This window comes from Sparus aurata, chromosome 6 (assembly GCF_900880675.1).
Source record: "Sparus aurata chromosome 6, fSpaAur1.1, whole genome shotgun sequence".
In the NCBI taxonomy this organism is placed as follows: Eukaryota; Metazoa; Chordata; class Actinopteri; order Spariformes; family Sparidae; genus Sparus; species Sparus aurata.
The window spans coordinates 20,093,082-20,107,581 of NC_044192.1; the positions used below are offsets into that span (position 1 = coordinate 20,093,082).

Below are 14,500 nucleotides of genomic sequence, written 5' to 3' on the forward strand. Positions count from 1 at the left end.
CTGCGGTGTTTACTGGCACCAGTCACAGGTCAGATGATCCGAGAGCTACATTGTAAATAGACAGCAGCGATCCGCCGTGGCCATGCCTTCGTAGCCTCTTTAAATCACCTCCAGCAGAGCAGATATTCCCCACTCGGAGACGCCCAATCTTCTGACGCCGGCTCTCTCTCTGTCTCGGCTCATTTCGGCGTGTTAAAGTGCAGATAGAAGTATGTACCGGTCTCTGTACGCCTTCCGATCCGCGGAGCCCAACTCGCTGCACTTCGCGGCCGGAGAAAGCTTCTTAATCCTGGAGAGGAGCAACAAACACTGGTGGCTGGGGTCCCGCTGCAGCTCGGGGGAGACCGGCTACATCCCAGCTTCATACATCGAGAAAATCCAGGTAAACACCTCCTCTCTGACATGGGTATGTTTCTCTGTATTTGCCCCAATGAATACAAGCTGTGACCATGTCGCAGCTCGGGGTGAAGTGAGTGAATGCGTAGTAAGGGAAGGACTGATGAGATCGAGCCCATGTAAGTGTACTGTATGTGCTGCAGCGCAGGCCATGTTGAAGCTGACTTCTTGGTATTTTCCAGGAAAGGAGAAAATGCACGCTTGCAGAAGAAGCCATGAATTATTGGAAAGGTTGCATGATGTGGAGACTTGGCCTTCTGCACTGCAGCTGCTCACTGCGACAGAGAGGAGGTATAGGATAGGACAGGAAAGGATGGGACATGATGACAGGACAGGATGATACAGATACAGACTAGGATATGAGACAGGACAGACCCGGAGACAGAAACCCTTTGTCTTTCCTGCTCAAACTAGTATCATCTGATCCTGTGAATCTCTGTCATCACTCTCTACTATCCTTGTCATTGTTTAATAAGTAGCTGCTGCCTTCCACATAGCTGCTTTTCTCCCAGTCACACCCACAAGTGCCCTGCAGTGAGGTGACTCTGTTTTCCAAGGATCCTGAACTAGTCACAGCATGTATTTTGTGGAAACACAGACTCAGAGTAGGAATGCTCTCTCTGTGTGTCTCTCTCTCTTGTTGTTAATGACATTGGCTGTGGAGGTTTAATGAGCCTGAATGTGAGGCCTCGCTGGGCACATGTGTCACTTGGTTAAAAGGCTCTTTTTTATGTTAGATAACTGCCCCAGTTTGTTTCAGCCCGGAGTCACACATGTCCTCGAGCCACAGTTCAGCTCGGTTTTTGCTTAAAGTTTAATAATTATGTTGATGAATATTTAATGCGCACATCCCCTGCTCCCTCTGTTTACTCTCTCCCAGGCTCCGGAGCAGGACGAGGTGCTGCAGTCTATTGACAGAGCAATCGAAGGAATCCATAATGTGGCCTTAAAAAATGGAGGCAAATATAATCTGGAGCAGAGGGATGTTCTACAGTGAGTCGCAGAGCACATAACGAACACAAGATATTATACTGACGATGAATCTGAATGTTAATCCTTATTCTCCTCCGTTGTAGAAAGTTGATCCATCACAGAAAGGAGACCCTCGCACGACGAAGTTCCTCGTCCGCGAGTCACAAACAAGGCCTCCCATCGTCCAGCAGTGAAATATCGCTCAGTCAGACCCCCCCTCCGCCCAATGGCCTTACCCGAGACTATGGACGACAGGGCAGCATGCCGTTATCAGGAAGCATGGACAATATGCAGGGAGAGCAGGGCTTTTACCAGGTAGCACACCCACATAGTGCACATTTAAATGTTTTATATGAAGCTAATATAGAGGATCAAACATTTAGAGCTGTTATTTATACTCTTTGACACTTGTGATTCTACTTTATGCAGGCATAAAAAAAATCAGAGCTTCTTGAAAGCCATTTTTTGGGGCTTTTTCTCGATTGTCCTGTTGTGACATTGTGAGCTACTGACTTATTCTCCTTCTTTTTTTAACTACAGTATTTCAATAATGAATTAATAGTTTTGAGTTACTTAAAATTTTTCTGATTTCTGCTCCTCAAATGTGAAAATCTTCTGGTTTCTTTTTTCTTCTGTGACAGTAGACATGAATGTCTTTGGCTTGTGGACAAAAACAATTGGTATTTTTCAGCATTTTCTTACATTTTATGGATCGTACAACTAATTGATTAATCAAGAAAATGATCGACATTTTTAATAGATAATTGGAATCTTCGTTAGTTGCAGCCTTATATTCATCTCCCTCTTTCTCTACATGCTTCTAACTTATGTTATGGAAAGCACTCTTTGAATTGAGGTTGCTTGCTTTGTTATTTATAACCCACTAATGATCGTGTTGTGAACCTCCTACCTCATAGATGTTTGCAAACAGTGTTTGTTGATCAGTTTATCAGAATAAGTTATATCATGTCCTGGTGAAAAATCATTCTTTGGCTTTCATGGGTAAAAGTGATATCAGGATGTTACAGAATCGATCATGAACAACAACAAACAACTTATCAATAATGATGTCTCTTGGCAGCACCTCTCTGGAGGCAGAGTATTCAAATCTGTTCAATTTCACTTCCCTGTTCCCTCCTGCAGGTGCCTCCTCAGGCTCGACGTGCGGCTCCGATCACCCCTCCTCCCCCCGAGAAACAGCGAAACAGCCGGCGTTCAGGTTGGAACTCAGAGAGAATCAGTTTTTTTTTCTTCGTATTTCTTTATTTAGTTTAGAAATGTACAGACAATCGGTCAAACCCGTTCAGCTTTATCTACTGACATGCATATCTAATTTGCTACAAGTTTAAGACAAGGAACCTAAAAAAGAGGAAGGGCCATCACATCACCGAGTGTTGCTTTTGTGCCAGACTGTGCTGACAGCTTTATTGAAGTCTATGGGAGATGCATGGTCGTTAACCTACTCTCTGAATGGTGTTCTTTCATTTTCTGGGGGCCTTTCTTCATCCGACGTAGATATGTGGGCTTTTAGTGTTTTTCTTCTTGCATCTCCCTTAGACTTCAATACAGCTGTCACCACAGTCTGGCACCAAAGCAGGATTCAGTGACTTAATGACCCTTCATTCATTTTTAGTTTCCTTGGTTTTAGAGACTCAAAGTAACAATCAGGCTCAATTACAATCAATTTGAACTGTGGGGTTGAATTAAAACATTTGGCTTTATGAGTAAAAAAAGTGAAAAAAAGAATAACAGCTGTCCATAAATTGTGATCTACCTTCAAAATAAGTAAAAACAGTAATAACATGTTGTTTTGCATCATATGTAATTCTCAAAGTCTCTCCAGAAGATAAGCAGCCATTGTACAGATGAGCTATATTTTCTTGTTCAGTCTTGCAAAAAGTTATCGACATTTAACGATCAGGAGCAGCAGTGTGTATTCACAACATTACTCACGTCGTCATCACAGTTTACAGTTTCTGCTGCTTTTAGCTGATGCTACCTGCTGCTGCAGCTTCGTGCTTCACAAACACGCTCTATTCTTAGTCAGGTCATTCCTGCTCGCTCTCCTGTCTGTAACTAGAGCTCTCTCTCTCTCTCTCTCTCTCTCTCTCTCTCTCTCTCTCTCTCTCTCTCTCACTCTCTCTCTCTCTCTCTCTCTCTCTCTCTCTCTCTCTCTCACTCTCTCTCTCTCTCTCTCTCTCTCTCTCTCTCTCTCTCTCTCTCTCTCTCTCTCTCTCTCTCTCTTTCACAGGAGAGCCGGACGTCCCCTCCAGAGTGTCCTCTCTCCCTCCGTCCCCTGCACCCTCCCTCACAATCAGCACCACCTCCATAGAGTCTGGCTCCTCCCACTCACCGGTCTCATCAGATGTCAGCCTGCCAAGTGTTTCCAGCACCCCCCCTCCTCCCGTGCCATCCCGCGTGAAGCCCACCGCGCCACCTCTCGATGGGCCTCCCTCGGACTCCCCTCCTCAGCCAGCCCCTGGGAAGAAGAGCCCGGCTCCGCAGCCTCCCCAGCCCACCCCTCCTTCACAGCCTGTTGTGGAGGAGCTGCCGGAGAGTGAATGGCCCGTCGCCCCCCCGTCTGTCGCTGAAAGCCCTCCCGGTAGCCCCACTACCCCGGTTCCCATGACGATCGGGGCCGAGCTGATCGAGCTGGTACGGAAGAACACAAGCTTGAGTTACGAGCTGTCACGGGTCGCTGTCGGTGTGGTGGTGGGCCACCTGCAGACGGCCTTACCTCAGGCCTCGTCTGCTCTGGAGCAGGTTCTCCTCTCGCTGGTGGAGAGCAAGGTCAGATTTGTTTTCATTACATCATGATTCAGCATCCCGGAGCCGTGCCAGCTTAAAGGAGAATACCGGTGTCGCTTAGAGTTACAGCTCAGTCTGGATTTAGCAGACATTTCTCGGAGTGGTGTTGAGACTCAGGGGATACTAGTCGCAGTATCACTCACTCACTTCCTGTTTTTGAATTCAGTCATTGCAGCAACAAACCATGCATGAAATGAGCTGCCGATTCTTTCCTGGCAGATGTTTCTGTTTCTCTCTCTGGGTGTAATATAACCTCAAACAGGGATCACTGAAAGCTTCTGGCTGCATCTCCTGTTTACATGGTGACATGTGTGCACACTCACACTCATCCAATTAAAAAGCCTTATATACTCTGTGGGTTATTAAAGGTCTCGTCCATGCGTTTTTAAATAGAGAACACGCAACTTGAGCTTCAGAAAACACTCGTAGTGCAAATTGGGAGTAGTAGCTCAGACGGGTTTCAAGTCCATATGTGTTGCTATGAATACTTCTTAGATGAATAACAGAGAATAGTGCAGACAAGCGATTGATCAGCAGAGAAAAAAAACACCGGTATTATCCTTTAAAGCTGCTCTAAACAATGTTTTTATGTTATCAGAAGATGGAATGACAGTCATGATATAAAAAGGGTCATTCATTGTGACGAGCCTACAGAAAATGATCACCTGACTCTGTAATTCAGAGTTGTGTAGCATCTCTCAGCTCATTGTTTTGGTTTTATAGTTCACATATCTACTGTTTCTTTCACTGACACCGCTCTCATCAATCTCTGTTGAGCCGTAATAAGGGGGAAAAAAACTCATAAACATAATCTGGTTATGTAAATAAACAAGCAACTGTCATCATCACTTTATGAGGTGATAATATGTCAATGTCATGTTTAGGTCTGATAATTGCAGGTTTAAAGATGCAAATATGACGGGTGTTTGTATTAAAGAGATGTTCAACGTGAATTCTACCTCAATGTCTAAATTATCTGACTGTCTTTATCATGTTCCTCTGTACTGGTATTTCAGGTTGATGCAGAAGAAGGTGTGTCACAGTGTTTTATTTATGCCTCTGTAGGATCTGGGTGCAGGGCTGCCACAGGGTCAGGTGTGTCACGACGAACAGAGGCTGGAGGTGATCTTCAGCGACCTCGCGCGTCACCGGGACGATTCTCAGCAGCGCAGCTGGGCGCTTCATGAAGACCACGCTCTCATCGCCTGCTACCTGGAAGAGCTGCTGAAGATATTGGTATGACGATATGTTGTTGCTGGTGGAGGGAGCTGTCAACTTCTGTCCTGGAAATAAGCTTATTTATATCAATCTGCAGGGCCTGTGTTGTCAGATTTCTGTCTAAAAAGCTACGAACGGTCCTTACTGACTCTGTCATACCTGGTAATATGGATTTTACAGATATTCATATCATTTATATAAACGGCAGCAGTAACAATCAGTTAAAAAAAAAAATAATCTATGAAATGTGAAATAATTATTAAAAACCCAAAGACTCATCATTCATTGTCATGAATGACAAAGAAAAGCAGCGAATCCTCACGTTTAAGAAGCTGGATATTGTTGCTTGAAAAATGTCTGAAATGATTAAAATAACATCAACAAAAAAGCAGAATATCAGTTTACACAAGAACTCTTCTGAACAAACATGAATCATTTCGCATCAATATGCCATGGTAAAGTAACCTGTTTAAATGCACTTTACAAAAGATGATGTGATTCTGGAGGGACAGTATTCAGTGAGAAATATGAGGCGACTAATTCAACACACATTATAAGTGTCTTGTTTAATACTACATCATCATCATCATCATCATCATCATCATTATAACATGAAAAGTTTTCTGGCAGGATGAGACTGTGATGTGCCCACAGGACGCGTCCAGATGTCGTGCTGTAAATACCAGACATGTTTGATAGGATCAGAGCGGCTCAGACGACTTTACAAATCCAACAGTGTGGTTACAGGCTGAATCTGTAAACTCTGCCAAATATTCTTTGTTGGCAGTTTGTCCCGAACTCTCAGACACTCAGATCAGGGTCGGGACGTCCAGTTGAGTTTAATGGGCCCTGTAATCCTCTGCTGTGTCCGCGGACCACGACTGTCCAACAGATTATAAAGTTATGTTGTTAAATCATTGCTGTTACAACTAAAAGGTGCTTTTTCTTTTCTTTTACTCCTCAGACGGATGCAGATCCAGAGGTGTGTAAGAGATTGTGCAAGGCCAACGACTATGAGAACGTGCAGTCTCTGGTTTCATATTATCAGATGGTGAGACATTATATTAACAAATCATTTTATTTTTCACAAACTTGTGTTCAAGGAAAACATCATTAGCATCATTTTACTTACAGGGTATGTTATTGTGATACCTCTTGAAGGACCAAACTCTTTAAGTACACTTACTTTTTTCCTTGCAGTTAAATTGCACAATATATGAATAATATTCTTGAAAATGGGAGCATCCTGCAGAGCCACGAGTCCATCCAGTTTTCAGTCTGGATGTTTAATCTGCAGCATTATTATGTCATTGAGCATGTCAGTGATGTTCAGAGTACGTTTGGTCCCTGTTGCCTCATTGTTGCCACCGTGTGACCGTGCAGGAGCATCGTGTGTCTCTGCGCCTGCTGCTGCTCAAAGTGTTCGGGGCTATGTGCAGCCTGGACGCCGCTCTCATCTCCAACCTCCTGAACTCCATCCTCCCCATGGAGCTGGCCCGGGACCTTCAGACTGACACACAGGGTGAAAATATTTAACTGTCGTCGCACTCCCCAAGCTTCAGATTATTTTGCTACTTTAACTGAGTGTTTCTCGTCTGTTTTGTCTTTCCTCAGAACACCAGAAGATGTGTTACACAGCTTTGGTTCTCACCATGATCTTCTCAATGGGTGAACAGGTGCCATATCATCACTATGGTATGGATGAAGCGTTATATCTTATATATATTTCATGCATCACAAGCACTCCAGCACACACTTTAGGTGCACCCAATAATACACTTTCATATCTTAATGCACTATGTTAATGATTGTAAACAGGAATAAAGGTGCAGATAACTGTTTTTTCTTTCATTAAATTTCAGCAAAGGCAACAAGAAATTGTAATCACCTCCAAAACATTTCTTTAGGCTACATTTTTCTGAATAAATTAGACCAGATAAGTTTCAGGGGCACCGGTGTGACAGATAAAAAATGTTTTGTAGCACTTCATAGTTTACTGAGCGCATCTAGGACCAAAACTGTTGCACCCTGGAGCTCTGATCACTGATGAACAATGTTGATTCTTTCCAAAATAGTAAAAAAAAAGGTGTGTTTACCTTCATGACGATGCATTTTCACTCTGTTTGACAGATTATAAAGGCTTTTCCATCGCTGAACTGATCTAGAAGCTTGACTTGCATGTATTAAAAGGTGCATTAAAGGGATAATGTGTTCTTTAATTAAGATAATCCCTGCTTTCAGAACATTTGAATGCTAGCTTTGTTGAGTTTCTGCTGGGTGTGGTGGAGGACGGACTTCCCTCTGATCCCACTGAGCAGCTGCCCGACATCTTCCTGAACCTTGTGCTGTCCTTCAACCTGCACCACACAGGTGAGAATGGATCTTTTTACAGCAGACATTTTGCTTTGTTGTAGCAGTAAACACACAGAAAAAGTAAAATAGCTTGTATTGTTCCACCATAAATACTTGTCTGTCTGTGTCACCCAGCCCCCAGCAACAATGTGATCATGCAGGAACTGAAGAAGAAAAATGTCAAAATCCTGTCGGAGAAAGTGCTACTGCTTTTGAACAGAGGCGGTAAAAGAACATTTTTGCCCGACACATTTCTAATTTTGCATCGAAGCTTTCAGCTTGCTGATGTTGTTACTCACTGTTTGCCTCCACCTCCTAGACGACCCTGTGTGTATGTTCAAACACACCCCGCCTGCTCCACACGCGGTGCTCAAGTTCCTGCAGGATGTTTTCGCCAACCGAGAGACGGCGGACATCTTCTACCGCACTGACATGATGGTGATGATTGACATCGCGGTCCGACAAATATCTGACCTTTCACCTGGAGACAAGGTGAGAACCGGACACACCGCACAGCTACTGATTGTTCTCAGTCTTTAAAGGAATAGTTTCACATTTAGTGAAACACTGCTTTTTGCTACAGAAACTCTCTTGTAGAACTGCAACGAATAGTCTACTATTATAGTCAACTATTTTATCATCCGCCAACTCTTTTTAGAATCGATTAATTGGTTGAAGAATCTTTTATGAAAAGAAGAGTAAAAAATGATGTGACTTTCTTTAATGTGAATATTTTCTGGTTTCTTTATTCATCTATGACAGTAAACAATATCTTTAGGTTGTGGACAAAACAGGACATTTGAGGATGTCGTCTTGGGCTTTGGAATAATACATAATGATCAACATTGTACAGTCTTTTCTAACATTTTATAGACTAAACTAATCAAATAATCCAGAAAATAATCGGCAGTTCTACTCTCATCTCAAAACTAGAGCTAGAGGCCGGTTAGCTTAGCTTAGCCAAAATGCGAGGTACAAGTGGAAACAGCAGACCTGGCTCTGTCCAAAGATAACGACATACTCTTACCAGCTCCTCTAAAGCTCAATAAATAACATGTAAGATCTTGTTTGTGCAATCCAAAAGTTTGGTTTATTTGCATATTTCCCAAAATGTTGATTTATGCCTTTAATGATGTATCAACAGTTTGTTAACACGTCTGATTATAATCTCCTCTCTGGCTCTCCCCGTGAAGCTGCGGATGGAGTATCTCTCCCTCATGCACTCCATAATGCGCTCGACGGACTACCTTGAGCACCAGCACCGGTTGTCGGACCTGCAGGGGGCGCTGCAGAGGATTCTCAGGGAGGAGGAAGATCCGGGGGAGGATGAAGGGAGCGCTACAGCGAAACAGATGGATAAGCTAATCGTACAGCAGATCTACAAAGAGTTCCCACAGATCAGTGAGAACCAGGACTAACCATATCAGTATCACGCTCACACACTGTAGTCTGCTCCTGTCTACTGCAGGGAGGTACAATAAAAGGAGAAGAACTGACATATTCTTTGCCAGCCTGTAAAGAGAGAAGCTAATCGGTCTTGCCAATGTTTTCTTGGGCTCGCAGTCCGGGGCTGCAGCATGAACATGATGTTGTTTTTCTCTTTTTACATGAACTTCAGTTGAAAAAAAGAGTTGGAGGTTTTACAAGGGAAAAATGTGACACATGTAAAAAGAACCTGTGAGCTTTAGTCACATATGGAGTTTAGAAATAGCCACACTATAGGCCGAATCCTGAGCAATAATTACCTTAAAAGTCACACATAAAATAACTGTATGTACTCTTAGTATTTTGAATATTAAAGGGTAACTCCACCAATTTTACACATTAAAGTGTGTTTGCAGGTGTACGGCACAAGTTAAAAAAGTAATAGAAGCCTTTTTTGGCTCCAGAGGAAGCTGTATGTAATCTGATTGCCTCGAATGATGTCAGTCAGTTGCATTGTGGGTCATGTAGGAGCCGGATTTTGAAAAGCAGTCGACTGGCATCACACTCCCATAACGCTGTTATGGACAGTTGGTTCAACTAATGATGGAAATCGGTACAGCAGAACCAGAAATATGACCATTTTTATTCCACGTTCTTCCTTTTTTATAACCCGGTGCCTACATTACCCAAGATGCAATTTAGCTGCTGAGTGACATAAATGGAGGCAATTAATCAGATTACATGCACAAATGCGTTCATACAATTTTTTCCACATATTCAGTTGTTCTCACCGAGACCTGCAAACACACTTTAATGTGTAAAAAAACCACGACTGAACTTTACTCTGACCAAAAGAACTTTAGCCAAATTGATTTTTAAAACAAATTCAAAGATTCTTTTAATGAAGAAGGGCAGATGTAAGTGATGTTACAGATACAGTGCCATTAGAAACCTTTATGTGCTTCCCTGTTAGTGGGACCAAACTCCTGTGTGTTATTGAGCTCATCGTTTTCTTTATAGAGGATAAAGCTCTTAAAACTGACTTCCTCTCTCATTCACTTCTTCTATCATTATGATTCAAATTAAAGTTGAACAAGTTTAGTATTCTAGTGAAAAAAGCACACTCATGCGACTCCTGTGTTATCATTACGCAGCTTTTGGCTGAGTAACTCTTGCTGCTACATACCGAGTCCCTCCCGTGGCTCCGTCTGCAGTATTCTCGGCCTGGTACTTTTGTGTCTTTCAGCTCTACAACCACTTCAAATGATCACTCTGTACTTACATATGCAAAGCTTCTCAAGCGTCAGAAGTCACTGACTGTTGAAGGTCAGAAGGGTTTCTGTCCGTATGCTGCGTTCATATTCAAACTAACCGTGCTGCAATAAGGCTTTCTAGCAACCTGTAATATCGTTGTAATATACCGAGTCTTGGCTGATCGTGGAGGATAAATATGTTCTGCATTTATTATCTGAGCTCATACATTAGTCAGTGTTGTTGTTTTCCAGTTATTACCTGATGCCTCTGCTAAAAATCAAGACAACGGAGAGGAATAACAGGGCATTTTCTTTTAACTCCTTGTGGTTTTAATACTTTAACAGTGACACTTACCCTTTCCTTGTTTCTTCCCAATGGTGTCGTGATTGATGTTCTCCAATTTACTTATCTGTTTTTGTCCCTGGCATGGCTTCCCCGACTGGAAACTTGATTCTGAGAAGTGATATCAGTTTTTAAATTAATGTCTGAGTGTTCATCCATTGATTATTTGTGTGTCTGTTTACAGCGTGTGAGAGAGGTGAGAGTCTCGTCTTTCCATGGATTAACATTGTCTGCAGAAGTGCTACGACTGTGTTATAATAAGACTAATAAAGCTATATTTTAACAGTGGAAGTGGTTGGGATGGTTGTTGAGAGGGTGATTGCGTCGCCGCACATGTTTGTTCATAGTTCACAGTGCTATAAAACCTTAATTCAGAGATTCCCAGACATGTAGGTCACTAGATGAGAGTGAAGTGTGACAAAAGCAGCTTAGTGGATCCAGGAAGTCTTAAGTTTAGTGTGAATGAAAACTGACTGATTTTTATTCAGAGTCTCATGTCTCTTCAAAAGCACTACTTATTTTTTTTACGTTTAGCTTTACACACAACTGTATGTGTTTGTGTTTTCCCTGAAACATTTTCTTCCTCTATATAAATACATACAGAAATGTTTTTGTATTTATGCAACTCTGGATACACACCTATGTGGAAAACACTGAAAATGAAACATCACAAAATAAATCATTTAGGATTATCCTACCGTCTCACGGAAATTAGTGATAAAGGGGCCGAGTGGCTGAGACAGAGACGCCATTCACCCTGTTACAAGACATTGATCCATCAACATGGTTTTGACCCATTGTTTTAAGGTAAAGAAGTAACATAATGTTGCTTTACAGTGAGCACTGACTGGCAGTATTATAAACATGACATTTTAAGATACACATTCTACACAAGCTTGATAAATACTAATATTTTGAGTTCTTGTTTAAATGTGAAGTATTTATAGGCCTATTGTGTGATCTATCTACAGGTACACCAATTTATGTATTTATTAATTAAAAAACCTTGTAACTTTGAACTAACACTTTCTTAAAAGTCCTGCATTCAAAACCTTAATTAAGTAAAGGTATAATCTGCTGAAGGTACTTCAAGTATCCAAAGTAAAAGCACGGGTTCTGCAGTCAAATGACCTGTGTATACTTCAAGTTTCACAACAAACTTAAAATTCTCCAGAAACAACTGATAAACATGACATTATTAATTTTTAAAAGCTTTTTTAGCCATTTTTTTATTTGAATTCATTACATGCTGATTTTTTATTATGATCAGACTTAATGATGATGGTGGTACAGGTCAGGAACCGGTACCCAGCCCGAGCTCTCTCAGAAGACGAGGAACAACTCCCCATGAACCTCAGAACGACCTTGAGTGGACACGGGAAGAAACCTCGGGAAAGGCAATTCAGAGAGAGATCCCCTCTCCTCGGACGGCTGGGTGTGTGATGCGCATTTGTTCTTGTATGTTTGTGAGTTCCTCACTAGTTCAGGTGATACACACCTGTACTAATTAAGATTTTTTTAATTTTTATTGAAGAATTTCTTCTTCAGTAAAGGTTGGCTAACCGGAGCACCCGGGGAAAACCACCTGTAGCTCAGGGAGAACAAATGCGTGTGTTTGAGTCTGTCTCAGTTCCTGAACGTGGATCTGGGCTCTAGATGAACATCCTGTACCATTTCTTCTTTTTCTTCTTCTTGCTCAGGAGCTCTTCCAGCTGGGCCTTCATGGAACTTTCTTTCTCCTTCCACTCCTGCTCCTTTTCCTGCAGCGTCTTCTTGAGACCCTCTGTGACCTGAATGAGGGATGTCTTTTCCTCCAGCCACTCCACCTGATGACTCTCCAGCTGCTGCTCAACATTATTCAGAGCAACCGCGAGGGATTTGTTTTCGCGTTTCTGCCCGTCCAGCTGAGCCTCATAGAGAGCTGTGGATTTCTCCTTCTCCTCCAGCAGGGAGGTTTTCACCTGCCACCAGCTGAGGCTCTCGGTCTCCAGCAGACCCTCTGCATTTTTCAGGGCAGATGTGATCTTCCTGGTTTCCTCTCTGTGTTCCTCAAGCTGGGCTTGATGAGAAGCCTGGGATCTTTGCACCGCCTCCTTTGCCTCCTGTTGCATATCCTGCAGCCTCTTCTTGAAGTCTTCTGTGGCCTGAATGAGGGATGTCTTTTCCTCCTGCCACTCCACCCGATGACTGTCAAGCTTCTGCTCAACATTCTTCAGAGCAGCCACGAAAGTGTCGTTCTGGTGCTTCTGCTCGTCCACCTTATCCTCGAAGAGAGCTCTGGATTTTTTCGTCTCTTCCAGCAGGGAGGTTTTCTCCTGCTGCCAGCAGAGGCGCTCACTCTCCAGCAGATCTTCTGCCCTTGTCAGGGCAGATACGATCTTCTTGTTTTCCTCTCTTTGCTTCTCAATCTGGCGTTGATGGGAAGCCTGGGTCTTCTTAGCGTCTTTCTCTGTCTTGGCTAGTTTTTCCTGCAACTTCTGAACAAGAGCCCTCTCTAATACAAGATCGGCCTCTAGCTGTTCGGCTTTTGTGCGAGACTCAAGCTCTGCTTCTTCCATGTCAAGGAGCTGAGCCTTCAATGTCTCTGAGACCGTATGGAGCTGTGATTTCAGATCCTTGATCTCCTCTGACTTCATATTCTTCAACTTTTTCATCTCCTGCGATGTGTCTTGAATAGTCTTGCTGTGATCAGTCTGCACTTCAGTCTGTTCCTCTGGTTCATCGCAGAGCAAGTCTCGGTGAAGGGAAAAAGAAGCTAATGAAGGCTTAGCCTTCTTGGAGACTTCCAGCTTTTTACACTGTTTGTCCTCAGCGTCTTGTCTGCTGTGGCTTGTAGGTCTCCTCCTACCCTGTGAGCGATCTCTCCGACCACTTCTTCCTCCTCTAATATCCTCTGGATCTTCTCCTTTCTTGCTTGCCTTTCCTCTCTTGCCTTGTTTTGCCTTGCTCTGTGTATGTTCCATTGTGACAGAAAAAAGTGTGTCTGTATCAAAAGGCTGTCAGTGCACAAATGGCAGATAGAAATTCAGAGCTCCTATAAATACTATTTCAACATTGTAGAATGTCTGTACTATGACATCACTGATGCTTTGATACATTTTGCTATGATGTTTACTTTGATATTCTTCTTTATGTCGCTATAGCAACAATAACAATGTTTGTTGTGGTTTACAAAAACTTAATGGCCTTTTTCAAAAAATATATATAATTTCAAAGTGTATACATCTAATTCATCTAAAATGCATGTCTGGGTCTGTCATTTCTCATCAATCACAACAACTACACTAACCTTAGGTTTGAGGCCTAAAGTTATTAACAGAGCAGAGATGTCAGAAAGTTCAGACCATCATGTTTAACTATAAATCTTTAAATGTTAAAGTTACGGCTGAAAATGACAGCAGAAATAAACAAGTTTGCTGATTTCACATATCTCCACAATGCAAATTAACTGGAAGTCAACAAGAGTTGACCAGAGCGACATCATGACATCTGGTCTACTGGACACCAGTTGTTTGACTACATGAATGAAATGATTCTGAAACTAAATTAACTCATGTATCAGAAGTTATTTTCTGGCAATTAATGTACTTAAGTGAAAGTAAAATTATACCTACATGATTGTAGACTGTATACTACGGTCAGCCGATTACTGGAGCCGATATTAAAGGAGCACTCTGTAGTTTTGTGGAAGCAACACTCATCAGAAAAGATCAGTCTTCATTGACTGATTTTT

At 42.5% G+C, this 14,500-nt stretch overlaps 2 protein-coding genes across 2 annotated transcripts; one reads left to right on the forward strand and one right to left on the reverse strand.

Annotated features, from left to right (window-relative positions):
• Window positions 1-30: 30 nt before the first annotated feature.
• Window positions 31-11,055, forward strand: nckipsd (NCK interacting protein with SH3 domain). Its single transcript, XM_030419348.1, has 13 exons — window positions 31-382; window positions 1,277-1,389; window positions 1,473-1,683; window positions 2,512-2,587; window positions 3,620-4,158; window positions 5,242-5,412; window positions 6,359-6,445; window positions 6,778-6,916; window positions 7,009-7,089; window positions 7,636-7,764; window positions 7,882-7,971; window positions 8,066-8,238; window positions 8,940-11,055. Exons 1-13 carry the CDS (start codon window positions 212-214, stop codon window positions 9,162-9,164), a joined length of 2,205 nt encoding a protein of 734 aa, XP_030275208.1. The 5' UTR covers window positions 31-211; the 3' UTR covers window positions 9,165-11,055.
• Window positions 11,056-11,965: 910 nt separating this feature from the next.
• Window positions 11,966-13,804, reverse strand: LOC115583014 (uncharacterized protein PFB0765w-like). The gene has a single exon (XM_030419374.1). The coding sequence runs from the start codon at window positions 13,728-13,730 to the stop codon at window positions 12,420-12,422; it is 1,311 nt and encodes a 436-aa protein (XP_030275234.1). The 5' UTR covers window positions 13,731-13,804; the 3' UTR covers window positions 11,966-12,419.
• Window positions 13,805-14,500: the final 696 nt, after the last annotated feature.

Excerpts from the sequence above, each read along its gene's own strand:
- nckipsd (XM_030419348.1), top strand. The coding sequence starts at position 212 with ATGTACCGGTCTCTGTACGCCTTCCGATCCGCGGAGCCCAACTCGCTG. Across the intron at positions 383-1,276 it reads CATACATCGAGAAAATCCAG|GCTCCGGAGCAGGACGAGGT; the intron begins GTAAACACCTCC and ends ACTCTCTCCCAG. Across the intron at positions 7,090-7,635 it reads GGTGCCATATCATCACTATG|AACATTTGAATGCTAGCTTT; the intron begins GTATGGATGAAG and ends CCCTGCTTTCAG.
- LOC115583014 (XM_030419374.1), bottom strand. The coding sequence starts at position 13,730 with ATGGAACATACACAGAGCAAGGCAAAACAAGGCAAGAGAGGAAAGGCA.